General features: G+C 38.9%; 1 protein-coding gene across 2 annotated transcripts in view; it reads right to left on the reverse strand.

The window, feature by feature from the left end:
• col4a6 (collagen, type IV, alpha 6) overlaps positions 1 to 12899 on the reverse strand; it is a 138105-nt gene extending 125206 nt beyond the window's left edge. For both annotated transcript variants that reach the window (XM_055228850.1, XM_055228849.1), the window contains exons 1-3: positions 12829 to 12899; positions 12592 to 12710; positions 12368 to 12413 (exon numbers count right to left, since the gene is read on the reverse strand). In XM_055228850.1, coding sequence (XP_055084825.1) covers positions 12368 to 12413; positions 12592 to 12602 — 57 coding nt within the window. In that variant the 5' untranslated portion in view covers positions 12603 to 12710; positions 12829 to 12899. The remainder of the gene's footprint in view (positions 1 to 12367; positions 12414 to 12591; positions 12711 to 12828) is intronic.
• Between the last annotated feature and the right edge of the window lie 800 nt (positions 12900 to 13699).

Raw genomic sequence — 13699 nt, forward strand, 5'->3', positions numbered from 1 at the left:
AAAGCTTTTTAAAAATCTATTTCCCAAACTTCATCCATCACTTTGGCTTTGATGCTCTTGAATGGGACACTCCATTGACTCCCATTCAAAGAGTCCTGTTGTCATTTGAAAAGTAAATAGAGACCGGAGCTTCCCTTCTTTGGCCTGAACTTGCACTGCGCTGCTAAAGATAAAGTTAAACAAGATTTTAAAGCTGGGTATACATCTGTTCAGGTTTTGTTTAGCTTTGCTGTCAGCCAGACCTGCCACTCGACCTTAAAATGGACAAACATCAACCTGCTTCCACTTCCACAAGCTCTCCATGTGGAACAGAGGTCTGGATCAGGTGGAAGACAAGTCAAAAGTGAATATGCAAATTTAACGCGATTGGTGTAAAATTTGACATCCAGACACTAACTGAGATCAAAACTAAAAAAACATAACTTGCACAAATTTCATTTCCTGAAACCTTTTTAATTTTTTTTTTTATTAAGAATTGTAATAATAATACACTAGTCTTACATAGCACTTTTCCAGATGCTTTAAGCACACAATTACAATTATGTGCATTATTCATTTACTCTGTGGTGGTAGCTACCAGTGTAACCATGCCACTTTCATACTGGAGAAGTTGAGTGAAGTGTCTTGCCTAAGGACACAACAGACGTTGCACCAGAGTCATGCCCATAGCTGGTATTCCCAGCGGCCTCCCATCCAAGTACTAACCAGCCTTTGCTTTTGAGATGACAAGTTGGTATGTTGTTGAAAATTATAATTGTATAAAGATAGTAAACTCTAAGTGTCACTGTGGTATTCAAATCCATCCATCCATCCATTTCCTCCGCTTATCCGGGGCTGGGTCGCGGGGGCAGCAGTCTAAGCAGGGACTCCCAGACTTCCCTCACCCTGGACACATCCTCCAGCTCCTCCGGTGGGACCCCAAGGCGTTCCCAGGCCAGCCGAGAGACATAGTCCCTCCAGCTTGTCCTAGGTCTTCCCCGGGGCCTCCGGTGGGACATGCCCAGAACACCTCCCTAGGGAGGCGTCCAGGAGGCATCCTGAGCAGATGCCCGAGCCACCTCAGCTGGCTCCTCTCGACGTGGAGGAGCATTGGCTCTACTCTAAGCTCCTCCAGTGTGACTGAGCTCCTCACCCTATCTGTAAGGGTGTGCCCAGCCACCCTGGGGAGGAAACCCATTTCGGCCGCTTGTATCCGCGATCTTGTCCTTTCGGTCATTACTCAAAGCTCATGACCATAGGTGAGGGTAGGAGCATAGATTGACCGGTAAATCGAGAGCTTCGCCTTCCGGCTCAGCCCCTTCTTCACCAAAACGGACCGATACAGCGACCGCATCACTGCAGACACTGCACCGATCCGCCTGTCAATCTGACGCTCCATCCTTCCCTCACTCGTGAACAAGACCCCAAGATACTTGAACTCCTCCACTTGAGGCAGAGACTCACCACCCTACCCTGGAATAGACCTTACCGGGAAGGCCGAGGAGTGTGATTAACCTGTAATTGGAACACACCCTCCGGTCCCCCTTCTTATACAGAGGGACCACCACCCCGGTCTGCCAGTCCAGAGGTACTGTCCCCGACCGCCACGCGATGTTGCAGAGACGTGTCAGCCAAGAGAGTCCCACAACATCCAGAGACTTGAGGTACTCGGGACGGATCTCATCCACCCCCGGAGCCCTGCCACCAAGGAGCTTGCCAACCACCTCGGTGACTTCAGCCAGGGTGATGGACGAGTCCGTTCCTCCTCGGAAGACGTGACGGTGGGATTGAGGAGATCCTCAAAGTATTCCTTCCACCGCCTGACAACATCCCCAGTCGAGGTGAGCAGCTCTCCACCTGCACTGTAAACAGTGTTGGTGAAGCACTGCTTCCCCCTCCTGAGGCGGTATTCAAATATGTATCAATTATTGAATATTGTCCTTGGTACTGAAATAGCAAAGGCTACAGTTACATAGGTATAAGAATGTCCCAAACTATTATCTATAGTGTACGTTCACACCTGCACAACTAAAATGGAGCTAAATCTGGATTAGACTAGGACTAAACCAGGACTAGACCAGGACCAAACCAAGTCTGCATTTGGACTCAAAATGGGCTAAAACTAGGACTAAAAAAGGATAAGTGTGAACACAACTGATCTACACAGGGTCTTATCTTATGCTGCATAGAACCTGCTAACCCTGCAGTTTAGACTTATACAAAAATTTTATGAAATATTTGTGATTCTTGTGTTATTTACTACTTATTTATTTGGTTAGGACAGTGCATGTTAATGGGGAAACATGATGCAAAATGAATGTAATCACACTGGAATATAGCCAAAGGGTAATTATCATCAGTTGTCCCAAACGGCTGAGGTCACAAAAGGGTCAAACAATCCAGATACTGAGGGATTGCACAGATATAAGGCCACATGGTAATATAAAAGAATGTACTATTATTTTATGTTGAAAATCACGTTCTACTGTTTAAAAAAAGACAGTTTCTTATTTAAACAATGGTATTGCTACTGTGTATTCCTTCGTATCGAAACAACTCTAATTTATATAAACATTCAGTTGCTCTAAAAATAAAGTGCAACTGAATGTTTTTCCAGAGTCATTCACCTAAATCTTGGTATTTTGGGGGTTAACAGGTGTATTTTTTTCAAAGGGTAGGACAAACAAAGGGAGGTGTGTTCCCTGCACAGGCATGTATATGATAATTGCAGTGTGAAGGAAGAGATTTTGTAGTTAAAGGGTTTGCGTTATAATGGCGCTTAATGCCAAAGTAATGATGTTAGGAAGCTGCGGCATCAAAGCTGAAGCTGCCAGACTTCGAAACCAGTCCCAATGGCTTTCTCTATAGTCTTGGTAATAGGCAGGATGCAGATAAATGCACCAATAGATAGCTTCGACTGTCAATTTAAAGGCGCACTACGTAAGTTTGCTTATGGAAGTTCCGCCGCCTGCTTGTCTCAATGAAAATATTATTGCTTTCCCGGGTATGTTTCACAGTATGGCATTAGACTTATTTTTCTTGCATTTCTTTTTCGATTTACTTTTGTTTTTACTGCTATAATAATGGCATGAATTCTGGGAGTTAGGGTTATCAAAAATATTGAAAACCAGATAAATTGCAACAACTATTACTGAAACTAGATATTCATTTGAGCAAGTATCAATATTGAAAAAAAAAAATCACATAAATGGATCAAATTTGACCTCTCCCTAACAGTTTCATCTTGAGTTTTATCAGAACTAGTGTAAGAGTACATGGTAATAAGCAATACTATTATTTTGTGTTGAAAATTACAATTGCTCTTAAAAATATAATTTGGGTCAAAACCAGTATCAAATATAGATTCTATTCTAAATAAATCTGAAATTTTAGTATCATGACAACACTGGAAGTAGGTCACCTCTCCACAGACATAAACTGTAACTCATCTGCTTGTCTTCATGGACATAGTAAGTTTAATGCATCACTGTGGAACATTTAAGGCCCAGAAATAACATGTAAATAGGCATTATTGACAGACAACTTGTTAATTCAAAATCACAACTTTAAGCCTATTCAGTGGGTTGATACATTCACATTTTGGAGAAGAGAATCAAATTTGAGTCTTGGAAGATGCAAACCTGGTGGTCAAACAGGTGACACCAAGTTACAGGTCAGATCTGCGGAGAGCCAACCCCACTCACAGTACTCATGTTTTAAGCAATAAAAACTCCTGAAAGATAGCTATTATCAGTAGGGTAAAACTAGCCTGTCTCACAATGGTCTAAACCCAGCTAAGGTTTCCTATTAGTGGGTGATCTGTTTAATGCCATATTGTGGAAAATTCCAGACAAAGTAATAGCATAACACCAGAAAAGTTATGTTATGACAAACTAAATCATATCTGAAGGAGGGATGCAAGAAACACAAACTTTCAAATCATTGCACATGATCAACATACAGCTTTTGTCACTTGTACAAGAGTCACCAAAACTTTTACTGAAGTAAGAGTACTATTCCTACAATCAAAATATTACTCAAGTAGGAGTAAAAGTGTGCTGCTAGAAAAGTCGTCTAAAAAGTTACTGAAGTAAATGTGAATTAAATGTAAATGAGTACTACCCCACTTTGTAACTAGTACTGTTATTCTTTGACTATTCTGTAAGTAGTTTATTAACTTGACTAACCCTTCGTCATTGTACGCCACTGCAAACACTGCCGCCACAGTTTGCTAACAACGAGTCAAGAGGTAAAGTTAAATTCTGCACAAAAGCTCCCTGAACGCACTCGCATATTTACCCAACTTTGTCCAAATTTGACATATAGCGATAAGCTAGTTTTGAAATGCCAGGTATGAAGGCAGAGCAAAGAAAGGTGCAGTGACTGGGCAGCAGAGAATGAGAGATAGGAGAAAGCCCAAGAAATGCCGGTGATAGGAAAGACTTCTAAATCCTCCAAGAGTGCTAACAACCCCAGGGGCGATCTGTGGCATTAGGCAGAACGAGACGAGAGGCAAGTTGAGACAGTTTTGCCCCTCCCCGGCAACACTCTGACAGCAGCGAAGGCTGGAGCAAAAAGCAACCCTCCAGGCAAAAGAAAAAAAGATTCAACATGTCAAACGAAGGGACAAATCAGGGCCTAAATGTGTTCTGGATGCTCTCAGTGTCTAATTGTGCAACATGCTATGGTATACAAAAATTTCAAATGTGATCTCAACAATAAGGAATAGACTCAATACTCAATACCGATTGACCGATTGTACTTTCTTTTATATTACCATGTGGCCTTATATCTGTTCCATAGTGGTCCATGGGTGTATACTAGTCTATGTGTCTTAGACTTGTTCTGATACAGCTCAAACTCATTCAGGAAAAGTTCATTTCTTTCCTGTGAATGTGACTTTTTTTTAGTATCGACTGAGTATCTAGTTTCTATACTAGTTTTAATTGCTATCCGATTTTCGATACTTTTGACAACCCCACTATCGTATAAAACCATGCTACATTTTCTACCCATGGGTTTCAGAATAATGAAAAATTAGTTGTAGCATTGTCATAGCGATTAAAAATGATATATTATTATTTTTTTGAATGGGTGAATGGAAAAGTTTTCAAAATGTTGACTATAGCAGGAAGATTAACAAATAAGATTCTAAAGTTGTAGATAGGACCTACAAAAATCCAAGGTTTGAAGGAAAAATCAGAACCTAAATGTGTTATAGTTACTCGAAACATTCAGGTAAAACAAATCTTGTAGTTTTGAAACTGTCTAAAAATAGGCTATATTTTGGCCTCAGTCCTGGTCTATGGACTGTCTGCGCTGTTTTGTGTCGGCTCGTCTTCCCTTTGAGAGAGACACTATTGTGAAGAGCGTATAGGAATGTTAAGCTGGCTCCTTTTGTGTCATCGGTGAACTTTGACCTTTCAGAGTTCACCGTGACCAATGGGAAGACAAACCAACAGCGTGCCTACGGATAACCTGAAGACCGAAGATTTGAGAGAGGATCGCCGTTGGAGACAAAAAACTTCAACGTAGAAAAGAGTTGAAGACTTGTTGAACTGTCCGTCACTCCCATTCTAAATAATAGGTCTGGAATCTTGTTCATTCAAAACAATTGTAATTTTATAGAATTCCTGTCACCCAATCAAAACAAGGTGTCAAAATTGGAAAGACATCTTTGTACGAGCACAAGATTGACCAAAGTTAGTAATCTCTCAAATAACATTACTGATTTTTAACAAATGCAACAATTTTCCATTTAAGTTACAAATTCTTATCCATTTTAAGGGTTACCAAAGTGAATAAATATCAGAACGATTTGGTGGGGTTTTATACCAGATGCTCTTCCCTTCATAACCGGCTACATACAGTCCCCAATTAAAAAAAATTTTGATTTAGTGTCTTGCAGAAGGACACAACCACAGTATAGACCAGATTTGAACTGGTAATCTTAGTTATTAAGGCTTGCTACTATAGTATTAACATTCCCAGGACAGAAATGAACCTTTCGTCAATACCTTTAGAATGACCTTGAGCTGTATCAGAACAAGTATAAGATCACATAGACTGGTATACGCCCATGGACCACTATGGAACCTACCTGGACGACTGAGGGATTGCACAGAAATAAGGTTACATGGTAATATAAAAGAAATCGAGTTTGAAAGTAGTATTGTACCATACTGTAGTATTGTGTCAGTGCTAAATATTAGTTAACAGTCGATCATTTAGAAAAAAAAAAAAAGGAAGATTTGAGAAAAGTAACATTAAAAAAAACGTGAATGCCTTTTGCAAAATGATGCCCTAACATTGCCTTGTGCATGTTTTTCTGTTGCTATGATCTTTTAAACGAGTAGTCAATGCATTAAATCATTTCATCACCTTATCTGTCTGCCAACTCTGCCATCACATTTTGAACCTCATACCAACTTTTAAAAACATATGGTGACACATATTTAAGGCAACCCTAAAATAAATTGAGCTACAGTCAAGTTACTGCAAACTTTCTGGAAAAATCCACATGTCTTTGTTGTAGGTTATGTTCATAGAAATGAATATCCTTTATATAGACAATAAAGATAATTTTGTAGATTGAATTTTGTTACTGTTAGATCTTTAACATACTGTAGGTTGATCTAAATCTACGATCTCTTGCCAACTTGCCAGACATAGGTTTCAGTTTCCTGTTCCATTTTCAGGACCATTCAAAAGATATACTTTCTAGTTTTGAGTCTTTAATTCCTATGACAACGGTCCAAATTTGTCATCAAACCCACGTACTGTAAAGCCTATCCCTGCGGTTTCAGACTACACTACAAACATGCAAGAAGTGACTGGATCAATGCATTTCTATATGATAAAAATAGACACTGGAGTGGAGTCAAGGTAGGTTAAGTGTCTTGTCCAAGGACAGTACACAATGGAGACAGCACCTTTAACCTTCAGGTGAAAAGCTGAGTGTTCTACCAATTTAGCTACTGTCTAAAAGCTACTGTCTAAAAGGGCCCATATTATGCAACTGCTTTATCTGTTGTAATGTATTCTCATCACAAACATATATGGAGTTGTGTTTTGTTTCATTCACACGTTTAACACACAAATCCTGCATATTTAGGTTGAATTCTTCTCTCAAACTGAAAACACTCTCTTTCACCTTGTGATGTCATTGAGGGGTGATACAGGAAGTGCTCCCTTGTGTTTTTAAATTCTGCCTTCACTTTTTAAACTCAGCCCTGGAATTGCTATACATACATCTATTGTTTTAGTCATGTTGAAACTTCTTCACTCCTTGGCGTACCAGAAAATATTGTAGACTTTCTGTGGTAATCAAATGAGTTCAACAACTTTAAAACAACCACTTGATGACATCACATGGTGGAACAGAGCATTTTGAGCTTTGGGGATATACACAACCCAATAATTTAAATCCCCAAACATGTGTTAATGAAAGAAAACACAACTTGAGCTATGTTTAGATGAGGTAACAACATTCCAACATGACTAAAAGTTCACAGGAGTCAATTTTGTATAATATAGGAGTTTTAATTTCCAGAGATAGTGGTATAAAACGGGTTCATGGTGACATATTTTCCAATAAAAACATGGGTATTCCCCAACTCTTCCTCTGCACCTGTGTTTTAAATACACACTAGAGCATATTCTGAGGCGATACTTTTACGAGATACAAGTAGCAATGCACCACACAGGTAGAAGGTTGAACGAGTGATGGTTATGATGCGACATGGGAGTTTTTCAATGTGATGTCAGCTTGCTGTGTGGTTTATAAGCTCCTTAATGGTATATGTTTTTGCCTGAAGATAGAAAAAGCATATAGCAAGATATTCCTGGTATAGATGCCATTTTGAAGACCTGTGACCATACCAAATATACCGCATTTTGTTTAGAAATAGGGTTGTCAAAATTCTATTCTAAAAGTAGTATCGAAACTAGATCCTCATTTGAGCAGGTATCGATACTAAAAAAAGTCACATTCACTGGACAGACTTCATTTTCCTGAATAACTTTAGAATGATCTTGAGCTGTATCAGATCACACAGACTAGTATACACCCATGGACCACTATGGAACCTACTGGACACTGAGGGATTACACAGATATAAGGACACATGGTAATATAAAAGAAAGTACTACAATTTAATGACATGAAAATGACATTCTACTGTCTAAACAAACAGTGGATGCCTTGGAATCAGTATTGAGTATTGGGTCTTTTTCTTAGGATCAAAATCCAGTTTGAAATGTTTGGTATTATGATAAAACTACACTATATAATCTTTGCCTTGACCTAAATAAGAAAAATGGCTGCCCAGACTGGAGCTATAGCATAATAATATAGGTCTTATCTTGTATACCTGAAACCATCTACATATGTTCCAGTGGGAGTGAAGTCATTAATCACTTTTAATTGGGTCTGACAGCTGTCTCAACCTCACAATTACAAAGACTGTCATCTGTTCTTTCTCAAGAAATATGATGTGTGTAAACCCTTAATCTTTTGATATAATAAAAGATATACACTTAAAACACAGCATGTCCAGCCTCCTTGTGGCTAGTTGGGGAAAGGTATTAAAGCAATTTAAACAATGTGAGTCAATAAAAGTTGGTAATATATAAGAGACAAAAAACAAAATTCCAACATTACTCATGATCATTTAGAGCAACAGTGTGTAGCTTTCTTCTGGTCATCTGCACGATTACACCTTCAGAAATTAAAAAGTTAAAGCCATACTTTGGAACATTTGCCATGGAGATAGAGTGAAGGTACTGAGCCACGCCCCCTCCCTCCGTCCTGTCTGAAGTTGAATACCTGTGGATCCTGGTGGAACATGCCCACTGCCTGCAGGAGCAATAGGGCTACATGGGACATTCTTTTACACTTTGCTCCCCTCTCTCACACCCACCACTTTCACCTTTGCCCTCTGACCTCACCTCTGCCAAAAATTATATATGCGTGATCTAAAATAAGACAAATTCACAGTGTTTATCTTATATTGCGTAGTGTTGTCTAGTTTCTATTTTTAACTTAGTAGGTCATAATGTTGTCACAATGTTAAACTTTTAAACAAATTTTCAATACTGAGGAATATACTTTATAATCAATACAGATTCCGGTACTAAAATGATATTTAAAAACTCTTTGTTCAGACAACGGAATGTGATTTCTACAACATTAAATCATAGGACTTTCTTTTATATTACCAAATGGTCTTATTCCAGTGTAATCCCTCAGACGTCCAGGTAGGGTTCATAGTGGTCCATGGCGCGTATACTAGTCTATGTGGTCTGATACAGCTCAAGATCATACTAAAGCTGAAAATTTACTGTCAATGTGAGATTTTTAGTATCGATACCTGCTCAAATGAGTATCTACTTTTGACACTACTTTTGACAACCCTCCTACCTAATATCTGGTTCATCTATCTTTTTCCCTGTCTTGTCTTGTAGCCAAAACTTCACTTGTCGTCCATGCTTCGAAGAGAGGTGTGATCCAAATGGGAAATGTGTTACAGATCATGTTTGAGGTAGCGGGTGGGTGGAGGGTGGGTTTTGTGTGTGGAGAGGAACACAGCTGTTGGCAAAGAGAAAACATCTCATAGAGGTGAGGGAGAGAGAGAGAAAGAGAGAGGGAGATAGAGAGAGGCACTGCACGGAGGTTACTGTGGCAAGGTCAGGACATACTGGATGGCCGAAAGAAAACGTCATTTGAAATGTCAATCTTTTTAGGAGTGCTGCCACAGTGAATCACCTAATGGTGATTATAAAAATTAATCATAGCTGTATTTTGATCATCGTTATCTGGTACTAATACTAAAACTAGCATCAAAACTAGACACTTAATTGAGCACCTATTGATACTAAAAAGTCACATTCACAGCACAGAAATTAACGTTTCCTGAATAGCTTTAGAATGATCTTGAGTTGTATCAGAACAAGTATAAGACCAGTATAGTATAGACTAGAATAGACGCCCATGGACCACTATTGAACCTACTTGGATAAAAGGCCACATGGTAATATAAAAATGTATTATTATTTAATATTGAAAACCACATTCTATTGACTAAACAAAGAATGCTTTTCATTATTATCATGGTATCGGAATCAGTATCGAGTCTGTTCTTTAATATCAAAGTTTGACACAACTCTAGCTTACACCTCTAATTATACCCTATTGTTTTTACATTGGTCACTACAAATAAATGCATTTTACTTAGGACCACCCAATGAAGCAATCTGTCACTTGTTGCTTTGCATGTCCATCCACTGACCCCCCCGTGTCACTGTGATACAACCCACAACAGCCTAAAGGAGGACTAGGGGGGCGGAGAACCCAATTCAGAGTCAATGCACCTCAATCAGTTAACCCCAGGGAGCTCTGATTGGGTTAATGTCTCTATATCTTTAGTGGGATGAGAGACTTCCTGACCTCCAAAGGACTTTCACAAACATGTTCATGCAGATCACTAAATGCTCATGTCTTAAGCAGCAAATACTTCTTTTTCTCATTGTAATTAGGAGGTGACCCAATGCACTTTGCTGGTCAGGACCTCAGAAAACTGTGCAACAAGTCCAGCCAATATACCACTGACAAGTACGAACAAAGCTAGGGGTTCAAACGACACTCAGAATATTAATGAAAGTTGAGATTAAGATTTCTGATACATGGACTATTTTGTTATATCTTTTGGAGGAAGCATAAAAAAATACTGCTTGGAACTTGTCAACTAAGATTTCTTATAGAAATTCCACAATCTATTAAACAAACACTAACATTTATCAGTGTATTAGCCTGTATATTCAGACCAATACTAAAATATATTGCCCTTATTCAGACATCCAGTATCTCTTCACCTCCTTCCAAGTAGCTCATCACGAGATTTCTGAATTATACATATTGTGCTGAATAATAATTGTGCCTAGTTTTGTGCACTAATAAACTGGATTATGGTGATATGATATACATGCAGACTTCAGTGTCTACTTTGAAACCTTCAGATGCACTCAGCCCTTCGTTTCATAACAAGTGATGAGTGTATAATCTATCACTGTACCCTGTATGAAAAAGTAGGTTGGCCATTGCTATCTGTCAAAAGAGAACAACAAGTTTATGATGAATTACTTGATAGACTTCCTGAATATCTCACTTGCTTGATGCTTTGGTACCACAATTTTAATACAAGATCTCATAATTGTATAAGACTAAAAACTGGCCACACCACAACAGAAAAGGGAAAAAAAAGCTTTCGGTTATTTTGCTTCTGAAAAATGGAATATATTTCAAGGACATGCGAAACGAGGTATTTTGGTGCCACAAATGCAATTTAATAATCTGGTGATAAACATTTATAATCACACCTGCTCCAGTTTTAATATTTTAAATGGACTTATTTATGAAAACTTATTTGTTTTGTTTGTATTTTTTTGTATTTGAACAGGGTGCCCATAAAAATGAGAGTCTGAGTGCTGTCATTGGACTCTCCCGGTATAAATAAAGATAAACAAATAGAATAAATGGATAATAGCTCATCTTTTTATAGACATCTAACTATATCCCATCTAAGGCTTGACTTGGCTCTTGTTTACTCAATTTCTTGCAAAATGTGTAGCTCTGTTGCATTTTTGTTTTGTAATGGAGGAAAAAGGTTGAAGACCCCTGCCTTATAGCTATACTTAACACATAGACATAATACAACACAAGATAAAACAAAAACCCTACATTGTATTGTATAGAGTGTAAAAAAAAAAAAAAACTGGTCTAAAACAGCTTATGGTGTATTATGTGATTTGTCCATTACTGTTCTTTTGATTTGCTAAACTGCAAACTTATGTTATGCCTGATGTGGACATTTTGCATTTTATTATCCAAAGCCTTTAGTAAATCCCATATGTTTCCTGTTTTAGCCTCAGATGAGAGTGTGGCCTAAGCCTGCTCTATTAGATGCAGCTGATAATATTATTCCTTGGCCCTCTTTACATATTCAGGAGCTGGGCGGGCTTTGCATAGCTAATAACAGCGAGAAGCGGGCCCACTCAAAAAAATGAACGACATCTCCTACCTGCCCCTAAGGCTACACTAAAACACATCTACTACTTAGCAAGCACAAACATTTTACTTAAAAGTCCTATGGCATAACATTTTCTATAACACAAAACTTGAAAGTAAATAGGAAGACGTCCACATGGTTAAACTCAATGTCAAGTCAATACAAAGTGGTTTTACGCACAGGCGAGGTAACTTTACGCACGAATATAAATCATTGCAAGGTCCCCAAAACGTGCCACAAATATGACATTTTGTGTGTAGATGTGACCTAAACGGCGAGATTTATAACATAAAAGCATATAAGAATACACAGACAGGACTCACCCCCTGCGCATAGGTGGACGCGATCAGGAACACCACCACGCACACTCTGTCAAAGAAATAAAAAAGTTGTTAGCCCGATTACAGGTCGCTCTTGGGCACACTCACTGGACCAGGTAAAGTGCACCGGGATAGACACGCAGCGGTTTAGCTAAAGGCTGTACACGCAGTTTACTAAGTGTAAAATTGCTCAGAACCGGAGCGAAATAAAGTTTAAATGAACTTACAGGACTTTCATGTTTCTCGGTTAGATGGGGAACCGCAAAACCAGACTTGTTCCCCTGCGTCTTCAGCACCGAGTCCCCGCTTCACTGGCACTCATCGACGGCACCAAAATCGTTCTCATCTGAGAGGAACACACGCGTAAAACGAGCGCACCGAAAGCACAAGGTTAGATTTCTGAAAGGGGACAGTTGAGAAAATGAGATTTTTGTCATAGAAATCAGAGTGTGTCCAAAACTCACCAAAACTTGCAGCCGTGGATTCGCTGCTGCTGCGTTCTCGGGCTGTTGGTGAAGCGCTTCGACTCAGCAGCGCCTGCACAGAGCCAGAGGGGCGGGGCTTCAGCGCATGTCACTCAAACCAAGCCATTTAGGACCAGCGCGGAAAGGCACGACGCATCAAAACCACTCATTCTGCGACAGGGAAGCGATGGAGACACACCTGCAAGAAAGTTCATGAGAAGAGAAAGATGCCCAAATAGCCTATCACAAAAGTCGTGATACAAATAGGTAATTACCTCTCTACCTATTTACAAGTCCCAACTCAAAACCAACCTTTTGTCTGAGGTGGGTATAACATAGTAGTCAAAAACTGTACTCAAGTAAGAGTAACGTTATTTCTTCTAAAATTACTTAAGTAGGGGTGCAAAGTAGTGGTCTAAGAAATTATTCAAATAAGAGTAACTCAAAGAGTAACTGTCTTAATGTAACATCTGACATTAAATAATACACAAAATCTGGTATTTTCAAAGGACAAGAGACAAACTAAATCATATCTGAAGGAGCATTGCAAGAAACACAAATGTTCAAATCATTTCATTGTGTCAGCATAAATCTTTTGTCACTTGTAGACTCACTCACAAGAGTAACCAACACTTTTACTCATATAAAAGTACTCAGATGGGTGCAATATACAACAATACTCATTGAAAACTTACATTTCCAGTTATATAGAAAGAGCCAATGGTCAAACTTTTGAAGGAGAGAAAGAGAATCTACAAAATCACCAAACTCCAAATTTGTGAATCATATTAAAAAATAAGTATTACCATATTTTTAATTCTATAACAATTCTACAACTTGATACAACCATGCAAAAGGTTGCTTTTTAAAC

Source organism: Periophthalmus magnuspinnatus, chromosome 18 (assembly GCF_009829125.3).
Source record: "Periophthalmus magnuspinnatus isolate fPerMag1 chromosome 18, fPerMag1.2.pri, whole genome shotgun sequence".
Classification (NCBI taxonomy): domain Eukaryota; kingdom Metazoa; phylum Chordata; class Actinopteri; order Gobiiformes; family Gobiidae; genus Periophthalmus; species Periophthalmus magnuspinnatus.